Raw genomic sequence first — 18616 nt, 5'->3', positions numbered from 1 at the left:
AGGTCATCAGTGGTTAACTGCTGCAGGTGTTGTACAGATATCTTGATTGATTGATTGAAAAGTTTATTAACAGCTTGTATATTGGGTACAGTACAGCTCAAAACATACAATTGTTAAGGGGATGCAGACCAGAGAAAGACTTTCGTCTTGTTTACATCAGGGTCCCCCATTTCCAATTCATCATCTTCCTGCGGGGAAGAGCATCTGCCCCACATGGGAGTGAGCACAGCTAAGGAGAAAAACAACAGGATATTATTGTGATTTCTAAGGCACATTCATATACTGTTTTTAAACGATATAATCATCTTGTAGAGTTCATAAATAGATCTCTAGTTTGTCATCAATGTTTTATTGGACCTAGCTGCTCCAATTTTTACCTCTTGCTTTAAGTGTTCAATGTTACAGAAGACTGAGGAACAATCACTAAAGGGTACAATTTAAACAAAATATGATATTAATCTCCCTGTCAGATTTGGGGAAGGCCTTGTAATCACTCTCATGTGGCACACTGTCTGCTCAAACATCTTGTGAAAAATCAAGTGGACTAGGTTGTAGAGTTTTTGGAGTTTGCTGTGTTTTCCTCCTTTTTTTACCATCTACTCACCTGTTTTTAATCAGCATCTTAAGCCCTTCGCTGCTCTCATGGTTTTGTTGTGTTCCTTGTCTGTGATTGACAATGTACAGTATAGACTAAAGTGACTTTTTAATCGCATTGAACTACATACCTTATTTAGGCAGTATTTATAGGATGACAAATTGATGGCTGATGGTAAATGGTAAATTATGGTAAAGTATGTTTAAAAGGCAGTCAAGTTGAAACGTTTAATAAGCTCCTGACTAGTTTATTTATCACTCATTATATGTATTGTATAATTGGTACATTTGAAATGCAGTGAATGCAAATTCATCACTGAGCATCTGTGACACCACGTGATTGGAGGTTTTGAAGGGTGCTGGTCCAAAGGTGAACAAAACGTAGCCTCATTTCCTGTCCAACAGAGCTCTCATTCATCTTAGCATGGATGTCCAGGAACTGGTGTCCAGTGCTGGTGAACTCAGGCCAGTTCACAGGAACCTGCATGTTCCCTTTGTTAGGGTTTCTGTTTAAAAAAAAGAAGCAAAAGCAACACACGTGATAGATTTCGTAGCAAGATAATCCTCAAGCTGTTGACATTTGTGTTGCATGTGCATTTACCCAGTTCTGGCGAAGTTAGTCCAGTAGGCGATAATGTAGCCAGACAGGTCTCTCTGCCGGTCCCCATAAGCCTTCGGTGTGGTGAAGGGTTTTCCAAACACGTACTGCAGGTCATCCATATGGTCGGCCCCCACCCAGTCATTGTAGGGTTTGCCCGGTCCGGCCAATAAACTGGGCTCGGACAGCAGGTAGGAGAAGGTACGGCTAGACCTGAAAATGACATCAGAGTGTGTTGTATCTGTCAGACATTACTGTTGTCCAAAAAATATGACAATGCCATTTGCAAAATTTGCTCTCAACTTCCAAAGACATAACCGAATGCTTACAAATGATAGTGTGTCAACTCATAGGTATGAGAACAAACAGTTAAGGAGAACAGCAAGATCTGAATAAAAGCAGCAATCTTGCGCTTCAAGAAATGGTGTTTGGGTATAGTGGAAGTTGTCCAATGAAGATCTAAAGTACTATTAGAAAAAAAAATTAAGATGGGTTAGGGGATGAAGCAGTTGGCCTTACCTGGCGTTAGCTGCATGCAGGTAGATGGCAGTCTGTGCAGGAACCAGGAAGAGGAAGTCAGTCCCAATGTCTACACCAGCTTTCTTAATGGTGGTCTGGGTGGGTGTTGATCCCCAGTTGGATGAATATTCAGTAAAGGCAACCTCAAAACCAGCTTGCCCTGTCTCTTTTGTATAAGCACCAAGGAGCTTCTTCACATCTTCTCTGCAGGGAAAAAAGGCAGAGAGCTCTGTTCGTAAAATAACTGAGGGCCGACAAAACAGAAAACCAAATCATTAGCCTTACACAGAAGTCTCTTGATTCTTGTCCCCAATGGAGGAAATGTCCATGGAGGTGAACAGGTGTCCATCCATGTTGTTAACCCCTGAGAGGTAATCGATGTCAGCAGTGTTGTGGAACAATTTTTCAGGCTGATCGGGGAGGAAGTCTCCATCAACAACAGGAGCCAGAACCATGTTTAGCACACCGGGAGCTGAGAGAAAGTGATAAAAACATTCTGATCAAAGACATAAGAGGCAAATTACAGCAAACTACAACAGAACTGTGTGCTAAGATACATTGCACATCATAAGTTGTGAATTTCCATTGCTTGTTATATTCTAGATGAAGCAGTACGTCGGACAGAAGATAATGCGTACAGTCGGGAGAGCTCAGTTTGAGGCGGGGGGCAGCCATGACGAGAGTTGCAGCATCAACATATTTGAGACAGGCCACCAGCGAGTCATCCATGGGGCAGCCGACCTTCTCAGCAACCTGTGCACATGGTTGTAAAGAGGGGAGTTGAAGCAACCGCAAGGACAATTTATTTTGTGATGAGTGTGGTGCCTCCAGTGGACAAAAGTAATAGTGTTTCCAAAATCACTGGCTTACCAGGTGTCTTATGGCGAATTTCCACTACAGCGAGTAGCGCGGTTTAAGCGTGCCGTGCCCGGCCCGTTTTTGGTTGCGTTTCCACTTGGCGTAGTACCGGCAAGCGGGTACTATTTCACAGTTTTTCTGGCCCCATAAAATCGAGGTTCTTTCCGGGCCAACAACCAGGCTGAGTCGGGCTGGGTATGCTAAACTAGAGAGAGAGAATCGCTGGCAAGGGGGCTACAACTACAACAAGATGAACATATTTGACCGTGATTTAATTGTAATACACGTTTCAAAATGATGCCGAATTAACAACATACTGATACCGGTTAGTAAAAACCATGAATTAATGCTTTGACAAGTCTACAGACAGACGGCAGGCGAAAAACCTTTTAAAAAGGCGTGTTTTCTAAATAGAGATCGGCTAAGCTAACGCAGTATATGCTCCGACCGTCCACACTCAGAACAACGGCCTATACAGACATAAATAAACCAGCGACTGTATTCGCCATGACACAGACAGTCTGTGGTTTGTACTTGTTTAACTTTTGTCTTAGTTTCTGAACAGATATGAGGAGCCTTGCCTTGCCTAAGCCGAGCGAGGCCCTGCAATGGAAATGCGCCTTTAGAATGCACAGCTCAGATGTAACATGTATGTGTGGCTATATCAATAACTGTAATATGAAGATGGTGAAATCAAATAAAATTGAAGTAAACCACCAATGTAGATTCAAAAATTGCTATAAAACCCATCAACAACTGGATGTCCAAAAGGTCAATCTTAATTTTAATTGGCTAATGTTATACTTCTATTGTTGACAAGTAACATATACAGAAACATTTTAACATTTTAAAGGCAAAAAGCGAGATGTTTAAAACATAGAATGTATATTTAATGTGGATTTTTAAGACTCAATCAATACAAAGAGAAGATCACAGGAACTTCCACGTGGGGTGAAAAGCAACATTTGGGTTATTAAATGTATAGTTTTCGAAGTAAAATATTATTTTATTTGTCTGTATCTCTATGATCTTCCAAGGAAAAACATGCAAGATGAGATAAGATTATATTGATCCCAAGAGGGGACATTCAGTTGTATTTAAATCCCTTAATGAATATAAATTAATATAATTTTTTTGACTTTTTCATGGTCTGACATAAAATAAAAACACACCTCCTCTGCTGTCTTGAGTGGGTTCCTGTTCATAGCCCAGGGGCAGAAGGCAACACCGCTCTGGGAGATGGCTCTCTTGAACAGCCCTTTGTTGTGGGGGGAGAGCGTCTGTGAAGGAATACAAACATAGAATATAAAATGATTACTTGTAGTTATGTTTGCTGGCCAATTTGCCTGGATTCAGTAATAGAGAATTGATGAAAAAAATACTTTTAGGTCGTGCTTGACACTTGTGACATAGTACAAGTAGTGGGAGTGTTGAAAAGTACTGAGTACCATCTACTTCCATTACACTGTAGAGAAGGCAGACATCTCTGAGGCCAATATTTCCATTTATTTATTTATTTTTGGTGAACTTTCTCTTGAATTGTAAGTGATTCTGATTCTGATTCTGAAACATGGCAAGCCCTTTTATTCTTCCTATTAAGCATCTCACCTGGAAGCTGACACTAGCTCCACCTGCTGACTCTCCAAAGATGGTGATGCTACCAGGGTCTCCTCCAAAAGAGCGGATGTTCCTGCTCACCCATGCGATGGCAGCATGCTGGTCCCACAGACCGTAATTTCCTGTAGTGATGACAACCTTTGAGTCAAAATCATTATAATAAAGCCAACAGGTCTGCTGACAGACAGGCATCCAGGATACCCAGCTACTTTACATCAGTTACTGAATATAAAGAACTTATCCCACCAGGTAAGCGAGAGTCTCCAGTACTGAGGAAGCCCAGGGTTCCCACACGGTATCCCATGGACACCACGATGACACCGCCTTTGTCTGCAATTTCCTGACCGCTATACAGATAGTTGTTGAGAAAGTTTGCCCCCATTGAACCACCACCCAAGAAGCCTCCTCCATAGATCCAAATCATGACGGGGAGATCTGATGACACTTTGGAAGAAAGAAGAAGCTATTTCATTTTACAAGCACAACTGTATCAATTATTCCAGAAATCAAAGAATAAAAAAGCTACCTTGTCGGCCATGAGGAACCCAGATGTTGAGGTAAAGGCAGTCTTCAGAACCAAAACTTGAAGTCTGGAGCAGGCTGATCTGGAGACATCTCTGGGCAAACTTAGTTGCCTTAAGGACGCCTGTGGATGGAAACAATATTAGTTATTTTTTTACAGTATTAAAGGAGAATTTAAGTGAGATTTCTTAGCCTCTGTTTATGCTATTCACAGATAATAATTAAAAAAAGTTTGGTCAGATGGGGTTTGAACACACCATCCCAGCCAGGGTGAGGTTGGGGTTTCTCAAATGTTCCAGGCTTGGCAGCGAAGGGAATTCCTTTGAAAACTTCCACAGAGCGGAAAAAACCAAGGGGGATATTTCTTCCTTGAACACTGCCACCTTCCGTTTGTACCACGCCAAGCTAGAGACACGAAATACAAGAGCATTCACCTTCAATGACATGGATGGATTACTGAACAGGCCACAAAGAGACACAAAATGACTATGGAAGAGACACAAAATAACCACAAAAGAGACAAAATGGCCACTAACAGACACAAAATGACTACAAAGAAACAATAAATGACTAGTCAATAATACTGAAATTGTAACATTTTGTAAAATGGTTAGACATATTTGAAAACATTTGTTCCTATCCCTTAACCTTCTTTCCCCTCGACAAAAGGTCAAGAAAAAAAACTCTTTATATTTTGTAGATGGACAAGATATGTTATTTTGAGAAATTGCATTCATCTGACATTTTTTTTAATTGAAGCAGATGTGAATATGCTGAATTTATGCAATTATATAAAGTTGATAGAAGATTTGGTGAACTCATTAAAAGTGAAGGCGGATAGCATTTGAACAATTAGCACATTCTATTAACAGAAATGTAAATGTTTCCACGCAAAATTAGTGATTTATCTTTTATATCACAGAGTAGATTAATGACACTATGCAAATCAAGGATGATTGTAATTAAAATTGAAATAGACTTACAGAGGCAGCTGAGGCCGTCCCCAGAAATAAGACAACAGCAAGCAGCATCTTCAGTTTCTCCATGGCTGACCAGCAAATGCCTCACCGTGCGCTTATATACACGAGACCCTCCCTGCAAGAGAATGATAAATATAGCTGTTTACTTTTGTTATATAAGCTTTTCAACACTTACTGATATAGGACAGATTTCAGAGTCTGAATATTTGGCATATTTTTGAGCTGTAGAAAATAATTTGCTAGTCCCCACTTTGTTCCACCATCTTTCCACTATGATGATAAAGTAATCAGCAAAACATACAAAGATAATAAACCCAAATGTCACATCAACACTGAAGTAGGAAACTGCTTCTGTTGACAACAGGTGGACTGATTCTCACACAAGCAAATATCACATGGTTTGAGATTAGATATAACCACAAAAATAACCCCACACATCTGAGGCGCAGATGTAAGTGGAAAATGTTTTTGAACTTTAATATTCTACTCATTGTAGAGATTCAGAGACAGTTGCATACAACCCTTATTTGCCAACTGATATTGTCGGTGTAACACAAAATGCAAGATAAGAGATTTTATATTATGTTTAAGCCTAATGAAGAATGAAGACACATTAACTGTAGGCAGCTATGCTAATGACGACGCTGAAGTTGGCTTCCGATTCGGCAGTTAAGGGGAAAGTTAAGGGACATTTGATTTACAGCGCTGAGCGAACAATCCTCCGTGATTGTACCTCTTAAATCGCTGCATAGCCGATTTATTTGGACTGGATTATCCCAGAGAGTCTAAAGATTCTTTATAACACAGTTTCAGATTTGTGAAACCTTTATTCTACTTGTGAAAATACAACAAAGGAAGATTTTGCTGCTTTTTTTACATCTAGACCACATTAGACAAGGTCCTGATCTAAAACCACTAGACCTAGACTCATCAAATCTGGACTGGATTATCCCAGAGAGGCTCAACATTCTTTATAACACATTTTGAGATTTGTGAAACCTTAATTCTATTTGTGAAAAAACAAAAAAGGGAGATTTCAGTGCTTTGTTCGCATTGTCTTGTCTTCCCCTGTGCTCCATGTCTGTTCGTCGTCGTTTCTCGTCTATGTCTCTTTGCTCTTGTCCATGCTACCTGTCACGCTCCATGTTTGTTCCTGAGGTTTTTTGTCCTGATCCTTCCTCGTACTCCCCCGGTTTTGGTATGTTAAGTTGTTCCTTGTTTTCTTTTGTCATTCAGCTTTGGGAAATAAAGCTCGCTTTTTGTTACCGGACCTTTTAGTCCTTTTACTGCATTTGGGTCCTATTTTTCCCCAACCCTGCCTGACACTGAGTCTGCTTCAAATGAACTTATTATCCTCACAGGATCATTTTATTAAAGTTAAAGCAAAACTTACTAAAGCATTCTAACTGTTTATGCTTTAACAGCAATTCATAAATGATCCAGTCATAAATAATTTGCACCGCGTTGCTATGAGACACCAGCGTGTACTCAGTGTTCTGCTCATGCTGCTTTGCTTTTGGCTAACTGTTTTTGTTGTTCTGCTTTATGATTGTAATGCATGACTGTGCCAACATGTGTCTCCTCCTCCCTGCTCTTGTTTGTAGGCTGCACCTGCTTTTCAGGAGACCAGGCCTCGCAATTATGTTCTTTCTGCCAGTGCATCAGCGGTAAGAGTCCATCACAAACTGCAGGGTCTGTCACCCAGCAGGAGCTAGGCTAACATGCTAACAGGCACAGAGCCTGAGAACACCACATACTCCAAAAGACAGATTATGTAGCTCACATCAGGGCACAGAGATGCTGCAGCCTCACGTGTCCCAGCAGCTCGTTGGCTAAAGCTATTGAATGTTGTGTCGGAAGCATCCTCAGGCCACAGTGGCTTCAGAACATGTACAGTGGGGCAAAAAAGTATTTAGTCAGCCACCAATTGTGCAAGTTCTCCCACTTAAAAAGATGAGAGAGGCCTGTAATTTCATCCTAGGTACACTTCAACTATGAGAGACAGAATGGGGGGAAAGAATCCAGGAAATCACATTGTAGAATTTTTAATGAATTAATTGGTAAATTATTCGGTAAAATAAGTATTTAAATTTGGTCACCTACAAACAAACAATATTTCTGGCTCTCACAGACCTGTAACTTCTTCTTTAAGAGCCTCCTCTGTCCTCCACTTGTTAACTGTATTAATGGCACCTGTTTGAACTCGTTATCAGTATAAAAGACACCTGTCCACAACCTCAAACAGTCACACTCCAAACTCCACTATGGCCAAGACCAAAGAGCTGTCAAAGGACACCAGAAACAAAATTGTTGACCTGCACCAGGCTGGGAAGACTGAATCTGCAATAGGTAAGCAGCTTGGTGTGAAGAAATCAACTGTGGGAGCAATTATTAGAAAATGGAAGACATACAAGACCACTGATAATCTCCCTCGATCTGGGGCTCCAAGGAAGATCTCACCCCGTGGGGTCAAAATGATCACAAGAACAGTGAGCAAAAATCCCAGAACCACACAGGGGGACCTAGTCAATGACCTGCAGAGAGCTGGGACCAAAGTAACAAAGGCTACCATCAGTAACACACTACGCCGCCAGGGACTCAAATCCTGCAGTGCCAGATGTGTCCCCCTGCTTAAGCCAGTACATGTCCAGGCCAGTCTGAAGTTTGCTAGAGAGCATTTAGATGATCCAGAAGAGGATTGGGAGAATGTCATATGGTCAGATGAAACCAAAATAGAACTTTTTGGTAAAAACTAGACGTGTTTGGAGGAGAAAGAATGCTGAGTTGCATCCAAAGAACACCATACCTACTGTGAAACATGGGGGTGGAAACATCATGCTTTGGGGCTGTTTTTCTGCAAAGGGACCAGGACGACTGATCCGTGTAAAGGAAAGAATGAATGGGGCCATGTATCGTGATATTTTGAGTGACAACCTCCTTCCATCAGCAAGGGCATTGAAGATGAAACGTGGCTGGGTCTTTCAGCATGACAATGATCCCAAACACACCGCCCGGGCAACGAAGGAGTGGCTTCGTAAGAAGCATTTCAAGGTCCTGGAGTGGCCTAGCCAGTCTCCAGATCTCAACCCCATAGAAAATCTTTGGAGGGAGTTGAAAGTCTGTGTTGCCCAGCGACAGCCCCAAAACATCACTGCTCTAGAGGAGATCTGCATGGAGGAATGGGCCAAAATACCAGCAACAGTGTGTGAAAACCTTGTGAAGACTTACAGAAAACGTTTGACCTCTGTCATTGCCAACAAAGGGTATATAACAAAGTATTGAGATGAACTTTTGTTATTGACCAAATACTTATTTTCCGCCATAATTTGCAAATAAATTCTTTAAAAATCAGACAATGTGATTTTCTGGATTTTTTTTTCTCATTTTGTCTCTCATAGTTGAGGTATACCTAGGATGAAAATTACAGGCCTCTCATATTTTTAAGTGGGAGAACATGCACAATTGGTGGCTGACTAAATACCTTTTTGCCCCACTGTATATAGTCTATCTTAAAAAACATCTTGAATTTATTCGTAGAAAGTTAGTTTGTTATTTAACAGGTATGGAGACTTTTTTTAGTTTCATACATTTTCAAAAATACATTGTTAGAATTTCTAAAAAGTACTCTTACTCAAACCACTAAAATAATTTAAATTAAGCAAAAGGCTCCTGAAATCCTTTCACATGTACTCACCAGTGTAACGCTGCCTTGCTGTGGTCCCAGTTTGTTTAAACTGCATGGGATGACGGCTACTAATGAGCACTGCACATGATATATATTTGGAATGGTTTATTGATTGAAGTGGGGGCTGCATTTTGAATTCTTAAACAAGTTAGGCTTGTCAGACTGTGGCATGACCTTTGCAACACAAATATAATAAAGACATGAGCATGTTATAGCTTTATACTGGTATGATCTGGAACTGTGACAGGCTCTGAAAGACTCCAATCCACTTCCGTAGTTGCACTTGTCATAGCAGAGTATAGCATAACTAGAAAATGCATTTCCTGCAGAAGATGCGTGTGAATGCTGTAAACTGTGAACATTTATGGCTGAATTTAGCTGAAAATGCAGAAAAAGCTGGATATGTTATTAGCTGAATGGTAGCTGCTTTTAGCTAAACAAATGCAGAAAAAGCTTAATATTTAAAAGAAAATGTTTTTAAAAAGGTATAAATAACAACACGTATAGCCTTGATGTCCTGAAATAGCTGAATAATGTAATAGTTGAATAGTTTCTGCAGCTGAAAATAGGCTGAAGGAGTTAAATATCAGATGTAAGTAGTAGTGAATGAATTTGTATTAAGATGAGAAAAGAAAGTAAAAAGGCTTGGGAAAGCAGAAGAATATTTTGACTGCAAACTTTTCGACTAAAACCATACGTCACCAATAATGTATAAAATATGTGGAACCTGTTCAAGTCAGTATGAAGTCTCCATCAGACAGAAAAGAATAGGCTGAGACAGTCTGTTAAAGTCCAGTCTGTCAGTGTTTGTTTCTATTCCTGAGCACCTACTCATAACACCTGTGTGTGTGTCCAGAGATCAAAGACAACCAACTGCAGCACTGCGTCCCATAAGAATGCATTGAGTTGTATACAGACCCGGCGCCAGAACAAATCTAAAGGGAGGGCATATGATTTTCATGGGAGGGCACACAAAACCGTCACGTGCTGCGGGCCTGCGGCACAATATATATCAAACAGCAAGGCCAACAGCATTGCGCAAAGACGCACACTTATCGCAAGTACATACACAAATAAAGGGCAACATAGAAACCACTTTTGAAACATTGTGTGCGTGGCAGCACAGACACTGGTAAATCACGAGCAAGGCACACTGGTTACGGATGGCAGCTTCCTCATCGCTGCACTCGGAGAGAAATAGTAGAGACGGAGACGATGAACTGTTTAGCCCGCCTTGGGCATGGTTTATGTTCCGATGCACTGCACTCGGACATGCTGTGGAGTGAATCGAGTCACCTCTGAGAGGGAGTTGGTTGACAGCTAAAAAAGCTATAATATCAACGACAGCTGACACGTAATAACGGCTCCGTGCCAGCTGATCTGCACCAAAGTACTAATTTCCTTATTTGTTTCCTCGCGTATCTCTCTCTCTCTCTCCACGAGCTCTCACATGAAATGTGTTCTTTTGATGCTACATGTCTTAGCAGTCCTTTATCAGTCTGTAATGCGTGTTTCCAGTCGCAAAAACCTTTGACAGTAAAAGCTGCATCAGATGAAGACGTGTTTACTTTAAACTGTCTACAGGGGAAACAAAAGGCTGCGTCTGCTTCTAACGAATATTCAAGCCATGGTCTGTTGTGTACCATGCAGCGAAACCAAAAGTTCGCTTCTTTTCTGAAAACAATCTCCCTGGATAACGATCCAGCTTCACCTGCTTGGGTTTATTAACCCCAAGATCATCGCTAACTCAGCCCCGGGGTTTGCCGAGGTCAAGCTTGTGACATTAAGGCGTGCTGCTGCAACGGCAGGTGCAGGGTCGCCAGCAGCACCATCGGCTGCAGTTCTTTCATCGCTATTTCGTTTTAATAAATCCTTAGACCTTTTAAGCCAATTTCTGATGTCCATTTTGAAATTCAAACATAAATTGGAGTCTACAGAATGCACAATAAACAAATCCAGAATAGGCGGCAGAGTGTGACGCTGTGATTGGTCTAAATGTGGACGAATCACAAATCACAACAGACACATGCATTTATTTGACGTAGCCTGCGATTTTTTTTTTTTTCTGACATCACATACATCGTAGCATAAAAGTTCACAGTTTATTTATAATTTAAAAAAAAAAATATATATTTATTTTTATTTTTATAAATAATAAAAAACGTGTTTATTGGGGGAGGGCAGGAATGTCAAATGGGAGGGCCTGGCCCTCCCTGGCCCTCCCACGGCGCCGGGCATGGTTGTATATCTGACCATTTTGCCACCCGTTCAAAAACTATGGCGAGAGAGAGAGAGAGAATGAATGAATGAAAACTTTATTACAGACTCAGGGTCCAGATAAAAGACAAGACATTACATAGATAAAAGACAAGACATTACATATAATAGATTACATACACAGCATACAAATAATTCATAGTTTAAGAATAATTTAAATCAGTGTCCTACAAAGAGACAACTATACCAATGTCTCCACAGCTGCGATTGGTAGCGTGTAGTACTAAACCTTATGTTCGATAAGGCCAAAAGGATTTCATTATCACAGTCATTAAGCCGGCAAATAAATGTATACATAAGATTTCTTAAAACAGCTTGTAGAGTATTGACTCCTGTAGCCACAAACATTTCACTTGCACTAGACCAGGGGTCTGCAACCTTTTTGACCAAAAGAGCCATTTTGCTCCTTTTTCCAAAACATTTTTTTGTCTGGAGCCGCAAAACATATTTCATAGTTTTGTATTGTTATATCAGACAAAAACTAGTTTTTTTGCATTTATTAGGCTATTTATTACATGATATAAAAATGTTAACCTCTAATAAGAAACAAATAACTCTTATAAGGAGAATTACAAATAATACACAGGCCTACTTTAAAATAAATTAAACACAACACTTGGGGAGTCCTCTGCACATTTGAAGGGAAACAAATATTATTAAAATGGGCCCACTTTGAAAGAAATAAAACATATAGCTGCACCCTAAAAAGAGTTAAAGGTAGGGTAGGTAAGAATCATAGACTGTATATATAAATGGACGTAGGGTCCGTGACGTCACCCATATGATTCTGCCGAGTTGCCGTGAAGCCCTTAGTAGGCGGAGTCGGCCACTAACGGCTCGATAGTGACGCCAGAGTTCAACTCCCGCCTTCTCTAAATAAGGGCAAAGAGGCGGAGCCGAGGCGGGACCTGCTGCCACCGAGCTGGAAGTTCCAGAGCTAGCTGAAGCTACCAAGCTAAGCTAACATGCTCCCCATCTGCACGCTGCCGTCGCATTTTACGTTTCTAAGGTAAGCGGACATGAAACTATTCAGCAAAACTATATATAATAATCTAAGTTATTGAGCTTTTAGCATAATACTTCAGAATCTTAAAACCCCTTAACGTTTGTATGCAATTGTGCTAAATTCAACACTGGAATCAAGCAAATATTAATATGTTGGCATGACATTAGTTATTTATATTTTGATATCACTTAACTATACGTTTAATACATTTAAGTCAAGCTAAGGTACATGTGATGGTAGCTAGTTAGCGCTCTTACCTGTGAGGCCTCCTCCAAACAGCATAATAACCAGACTGTATCATTAAAACTAAGTACCAATTATAGATCCTTGACTTTAGACAAACAATTCAAAAGACAAAATGTATTTAAAGACCAATCTTTATTTGAATGTGCCTCTTAACCTGAGATATTAGTTATACAGTAATAGTATTGACAATCTAAAAAAACTGAGCAACTCAACAGTCAACTTTATATTTCTTATTGTCTAAAGCAGAGGTTCTCAATTGTTTTTCAGCCAAGGACCCCTTACAAGATAGAGAATACACCAAGGACCCCCTCATTCTGATTTGTGATTTTGGGCTATATAAATACAAATTGACTTGACAGGTATGTCCCTTGGAATAATCTGACGTAGCCTATTTTTTACACTTCTATAGTCTTAGTTATGTGAAAGAACAACACAAGAGAAATGTATTAAATATATTAGATATGTATTAAAAATATTTGCACCATCTCAACACAGAATACCCATAAAACAATCAATCAATTAGCTGCAAGTAACACTGTACCTAAAGAAAATATCAAAGGGAAATCAAGAGAAAAGTGATCATTTGAAGTGCATTTCAGAACATACACACACACGTAAAGATAACACATCAAGTGTTTCACTCTTAGTTAAATGATTTACGATGATTAACGAAGCACTTTTATACTAATAAAGGACTGGCTTACCTAAAGCCAGTTGAGTAGCACTTGAATTGTTTGGCTCTATGAAACCTGATGTACTTATATGATTCTGTTTTCTTCAAGGTTGTGTCTTCCTGGTCGAATGTACTTATTGTAAGTCGCTTTGGATAAAAGCGTCAGCTAAATGCAATGTAATGTAATGTAATTTATCAAAGTCAAATCACAAAATAAATGCAGGCTATAAACAATTGAACACATGCCTGCATTGCAACATATATCAAGTAAATTGCAAAACAACTGCAACTGCATTGCTACAATCCCAAACCACTTCTTGTAATGGCAGCCAGCTCTGGACACTATTGGAGTGATGCAAGGCAGTCCATGAAGCCGATTGCTTCTCTCTGCAAGTGAAGACACGCAAGGTGTGGCCCTTAGTGTGGGTGGGACCTTGGACATGCTGTGTGATGTTAAAGCACTCCAATAGTGACAGAAACTCAGCGGCAAAGGTGCAGGTTCTGGAGTCCACGTGGATGTTAAAATCACCTAGCAGTAGTGTGGATGGGGACATGGAGCAGATCGAGGTGAGAAGCTCAGACAACTCAGACATGAATGACGTGGAAGGTTTGGGGGTGCGGTAAATGAGGACGACCTGCTGCTTTGAGGGGGCAGCCACTGAGAAGGCAATGCACTCAAGTGAGATTTTATTCGTCACAATCAGCTGTTTGACAGGGATATCTGCTCTGTGGATGACTGCCAGCCCACCACCACGACCAATGGAGCGGGGCTGTTGGAGATAAGCATAACCTGGGGGGGTGGCTAGGTTGAGTGTGAGGAAGTCCTGTTGGTTTTGCCATGTCTCAGTGAGGCAGAGAAAATCCAATTTCCTATCAATGATGATTTCATTAATAAGTGATGCTTTGTTGTTAAGGGAGCGGGTATTTAACAACATGAATGTGTGGGAGTTGTTATATGTTGCAATGGCTGGTAAAACAGTGATGCCATCAACACAGGCCAAGGGCTTCAGGTTAACACTGCACACGTGTGGTTTGTTGTGATGACGTAAGTGGGCGGTGACGGGGCGCCGGGAACACACAGTTGGGATAGTGTCAGCTGAGCCGGTGTAAACAAACCCACGTTTGGAACCTCTGTGGACATACCTGGGTCTGCCAACTCGTAACAGCCCGAGGTATTCAATGACTGACAGACATAGAGGGGGTGTAGGGAAGTGGTTGATCCTAAAAAGTTGCGAGGCGGAGTAACGAAGCATCACGATGGTATGATGCTAACGTTAGCACAGCGTTAGCTGTGGTCGCGGATCGGCCGGGAGAATGCGCTATCAGCCAAGAGTACAGATGAACCAGGACAGCAGGCAGCCTGTCCAGGAAGTGACTCAAGGACGGACAGCACTGAGGAGAGATGGTGGAAGTTGAAGACGTTTGCCGCAGAGGAGCACCGGTGGTGGCCAGAGCAGGCTAGCCTGAGCAGGTAGAACTAGGCTAGCTTCTAATCGCCGTCAGACTGGCTGGGTGGAGAGGACCGTTGTTGTGTCTTTTGTGGCAGAACAAAATCAAACAGCAGCTAAGCAGGTGATACAGTGAAGCAGGATCGGGACTCAAAACGGGAAAATGAGACGGAGAATCGGGCTTGTCGTCAGATGGAGCCACTAACGTTAGCGATAGCGTTAGCCCTGAAGCAGGAGCAACATTAGCAGGTTAGGGTGGACAGGTCGGAAGCGGAGCATCCGTAAAAAGTTGCGATCGGGTGTTACAAAAGTGTCCAGAACAGCGTGTGCAAGCCACTGAACGTATGGAAACTGAGGTAGAAACGTTGGTCCAAAATTCGGCAGATACATTTTCGGACAGAGAAGCGGCGAACAGACAACGCCAGCGTCCTCTCTCTCCAAAAGTGTTGCGTCACACAAAAAACAAACAAAAAAAACAAAACACTAATGAATCTGAAAACTTTTCACGGACCCCCTGGCAGAGTGCCGCGGACCCCACTTTGAGAACCACTGGTCTAAAGCATTTATTATTTTTATTTTCCCAATCTCATATTCAGTGTGGACGGATTGAGACAGTCTGGTGTCCAGAGAGCAGCAGAGACTTCAGGGAGAAACCTCCGTGTGATGGACGTCCTGTCTGTTGGTTTGGAGAGGACTGAGGGTCTTTCCTCTGCGAGGAGGACCAGGGCTGATGAAGGAGCCCATGCTGGGCAAAGCTGATACCAACTGCACAGGCCTAGTCTGTCACTTTATTTGACTAAATGTGTTTACTTATACATTTAATAGGTTTACACCTTCTGTCCATATGTGCTTTATATTTAAAACATTTGATTAACTTTTGGTTCACATTTCAATAAATTGTATTTGCACTCCTTTTGTCCATTATTCTTACTGAAAATGTTAGATTACACATTCACATCTGACTGAAGATTGGCCCCATTTATTTGTGACGTTGCAAAACAAGGTACATGTTGTGAAGCTCATAAAGTGAGGCAAATAGAAATAATTAGCTGATGGAGTGTAGATGTGGAAATAGGTGCATTCGATCAGCTGACTGTGTTTACAATAAAAGTAGTTTCTTAGTGAATGTCCTGTACTGGTCTTAAAATCTCATAACATCAGCTTTTAATGTTCCTCTTGGATGTTCTTCTTGACCCTCAGAGAAGGAGAAAATGTTGTGTCTTTCAGGCATGTCCTTTCCTAACAAAAATGACAGGAAACATAAAACATATTATTGCAGAACAAGTGTGTTATTTATGAAAGTGGTGTGTTTGTGTGTTTAGGGGCTGTAGATATAATTATTTTGTAATTGTAATGTTTTTTTTTTATTTCAACAGTGAGCTACAAAGACAATCAGATTATGAATGAACAGTATGAAATTCATCAACATTGAAATATATGTTATCAAAATAATATTGAACTGTTATCAAAACGTAGTGCAACTGTAGAAGCTTGCTCTGTTGTCTCACTGAAAGAATAACTGTTACCACGTTTTTTACAGACAATATTGAGAGATAAATAGTAGCAGTTCTCACTATGTGTTAAATATCTTTGCCTTCAATACATTACATTAGAAAGCTGACAAAGTCATATTGCTTGTTAACATCTAAATGTAACCTTTTGCATGGAAAAAAACCCTCAACTTAACTGATGTGTAGGTGATCTAGTATTTAGTATTGTTTAATGGAATGTATATCAGTGTATTCAAGTCAATACTTCATTCATTTAAACCAATATCTTTCTTGATTCTTTGTACAGTATGAAAAAAGAGTCTTTGTACCTGTGCTGAAGTTCACTGCTGTGAGGAGTCCAGTTCTGTCTCTCACTCTCTGGTCCAGCCTGTCTGCATCACCTGGACACCTTAAACAAACATATATATATATATATATATCTATATATATATAAAGTACCATGTGTACAAACAATATAACTGATTCTCTTCTGTTGAACATGTTGGATTGTGTATTGTCCGAGTCAGGGGCCTTTTTATTTTACTGTAACTTTGGAAGTTGTGTTACCAATGCTTACTGTTTATTTGATACCCATTTGGTAATGCAATTAATAAAAACAACAAGGTTTGGGTTCGTTCTTCAGATGACTGTGACGTTAACGTGTAAGCTCAATAATGAACTCCAGCCCAACCAATATCTAAGTAATCATCTTGAAATATGACATTAATAATTGTAATATACACACATCTTATTGTGAGGTTGATTTCACATACACTACTTCGACATTAGCTTGTCTACATACTTGAGCATAGCCAATTTAAATTAACCTTAGATGCATACAGTTCTACCTATATAATAAAATATCTCTAAGTTAAAAGGATGACCTTATTTTATCAACCTCAAACAGAAGCCGTTTGTTCAACAGTATTATCCCACTTAACACTTGTCTATTTCGTTGTAACCTTTATATATACAGTCTATGATTTTAACTTGGAGGCTACGATTACAATCGTTAGCACCGATGTACACTAGCTTACATGCTAACCCAAGCCTTACCATTCATTACGTAGCTGATTAAAATCATTAACACATAAATAAGTACTCGAATTTCACTTACCCCAATACCGCATTCATGCACCGTCTGTTTTAACCGCAGAGCGAGTCACAATAGTCCGATAAATAAGCATGAAGAACAAACAACCACGGCCGGCTACAAGTTGTGTTTCCTGGATGAGCTGAGCAGGCAGAGTCCCTGTAGCTTCACGGAGCAGCTAGCAGAGAGACAAGAAGCTAACAGCGGCAGGCACTTGACAGAGCCGTCACTCAATGTGACCACGCCCTAATGTATGCACACACTTTAAGACCTAATATAAATAAAAGGGTCGCGTTAGAAAACAATTCACTCACAGATCCATAATCATGAAGGTGGAATCTAACTATATCGATAATAAAATGTATGGAGCCAGGGGTAGAAACATGTTTTTTTCTGCTGTAAAGTTGGGCATTTTAACATGGGGGTCTATGGAAATTGCTCCTTTCTGCAGCCATCGCCTATCGGCCAATATATGAACTGCAGTGTGTGGCACTTCCGTATTGGCTTCCCGGCTCTACCCCACAGTTTGCCGCTTGGTAAGAATGGAGAAACCAGCTCGAGTGAGCTAGAATTTGAAAGTACACAACCGGAAAAAATATGCCTCTTCCTTCAGACTTTCTTACAGAGCCCCTCCTCCAACACACACGAACGCGCACATGACCAATGAGGGCACGAGATAAGTTTGTGCACAGATGGAAGGCTGACAGGCAGGTAGGCCATCCAGTTACTTTAGCCGGGCCGGCTCAGATGATTGGTCGTGCTTTTTACAGTACTACGGCTTCCAGAGATTAATTTTTGTATGTATTTATTGTCAAAGCATTTAATATATTCATTGCTATCGGGACGTTAAGAGCATTCCATGGAATATAACAATAAGTGTTCTGAAATAAATTACATAGCCCATTGAATTATGACTGAAGATCGTCAGCTGTCTTCCTCTCCCTTGTTGTTCCTCGATACGTAAAGGCTGCACCACCGTTGACAACTTCTCTCTACATATCAAACATACC

General features: G+C 40.6%; 1 protein-coding gene across 1 annotated transcript; it reads right to left on the bottom strand.

Annotated features, from left to right (window-relative positions):
• Positions 1–76: 76 nt before the first annotated feature.
• Positions 77–18580, bottom strand: LOC117539965 (bile salt-activated lipase-like). The gene is made up of 12 exons (XM_034206341.1): positions 18507–18580; positions 5692–5804; positions 4966–5113; positions 4713–4832; positions 4433–4630; positions 4178–4308; positions 3742–3849; positions 2350–2464; positions 1997–2183; positions 1712–1915; positions 1196–1405; positions 77–1100 (listed from the first exon to the last, which is right to left on the bottom strand). The coding sequence occupies exons 2-12, from the start codon at positions 5752–5754 to the stop codon at positions 908–910; spliced, it is 1677 nt and encodes a 558-aa protein (XP_034062232.1). The 5' UTR covers positions 5755–5804; positions 18507–18580; the 3' UTR covers positions 77–907.
• Positions 18581–18616: the final 36 nt, after the last annotated feature.

The sequence above is a fragment of the Gymnodraco acuticeps genome, unplaced genomic scaffold (assembly GCF_902827175.1).
Source record: "Gymnodraco acuticeps unplaced genomic scaffold, fGymAcu1.1, whole genome shotgun sequence".
NCBI lineage: Eukaryota > Metazoa > Chordata > Actinopteri > Perciformes > Bathydraconidae > Gymnodraco > Gymnodraco acuticeps.
Note: the sequence above shows the minus strand (reverse complement) of the source record. Positions and strands in the feature narration are given on the sequence as shown.

What these genes read in the sequence shown, in the direction of transcription:
- LOC117539965 (XM_034206341.1), bottom strand. Translation starts at nt 5,754, where the DNA reads ATGGAGAAACTGAAGATGCTGCTTGCTGTTGTCTTATTTCTGGGGACG. An exon ending in CTGCATGCAGCTAACGCCAG is followed by an intron (nt 1,406 to 1,711) that starts GTAAGGCCAACT and finishes TGTCATTTTCAG; the next exon opens with GTCTAGCCGTACCTTCTCCT. An exon ending in ACTAACTTCGCCAGAACTGG is followed by an intron (nt 1,101 to 1,195) that starts GTAAATGCACAT and finishes TTTTTTAAACAG; the next exon opens with AAACCCTAACAAAGGGAACA.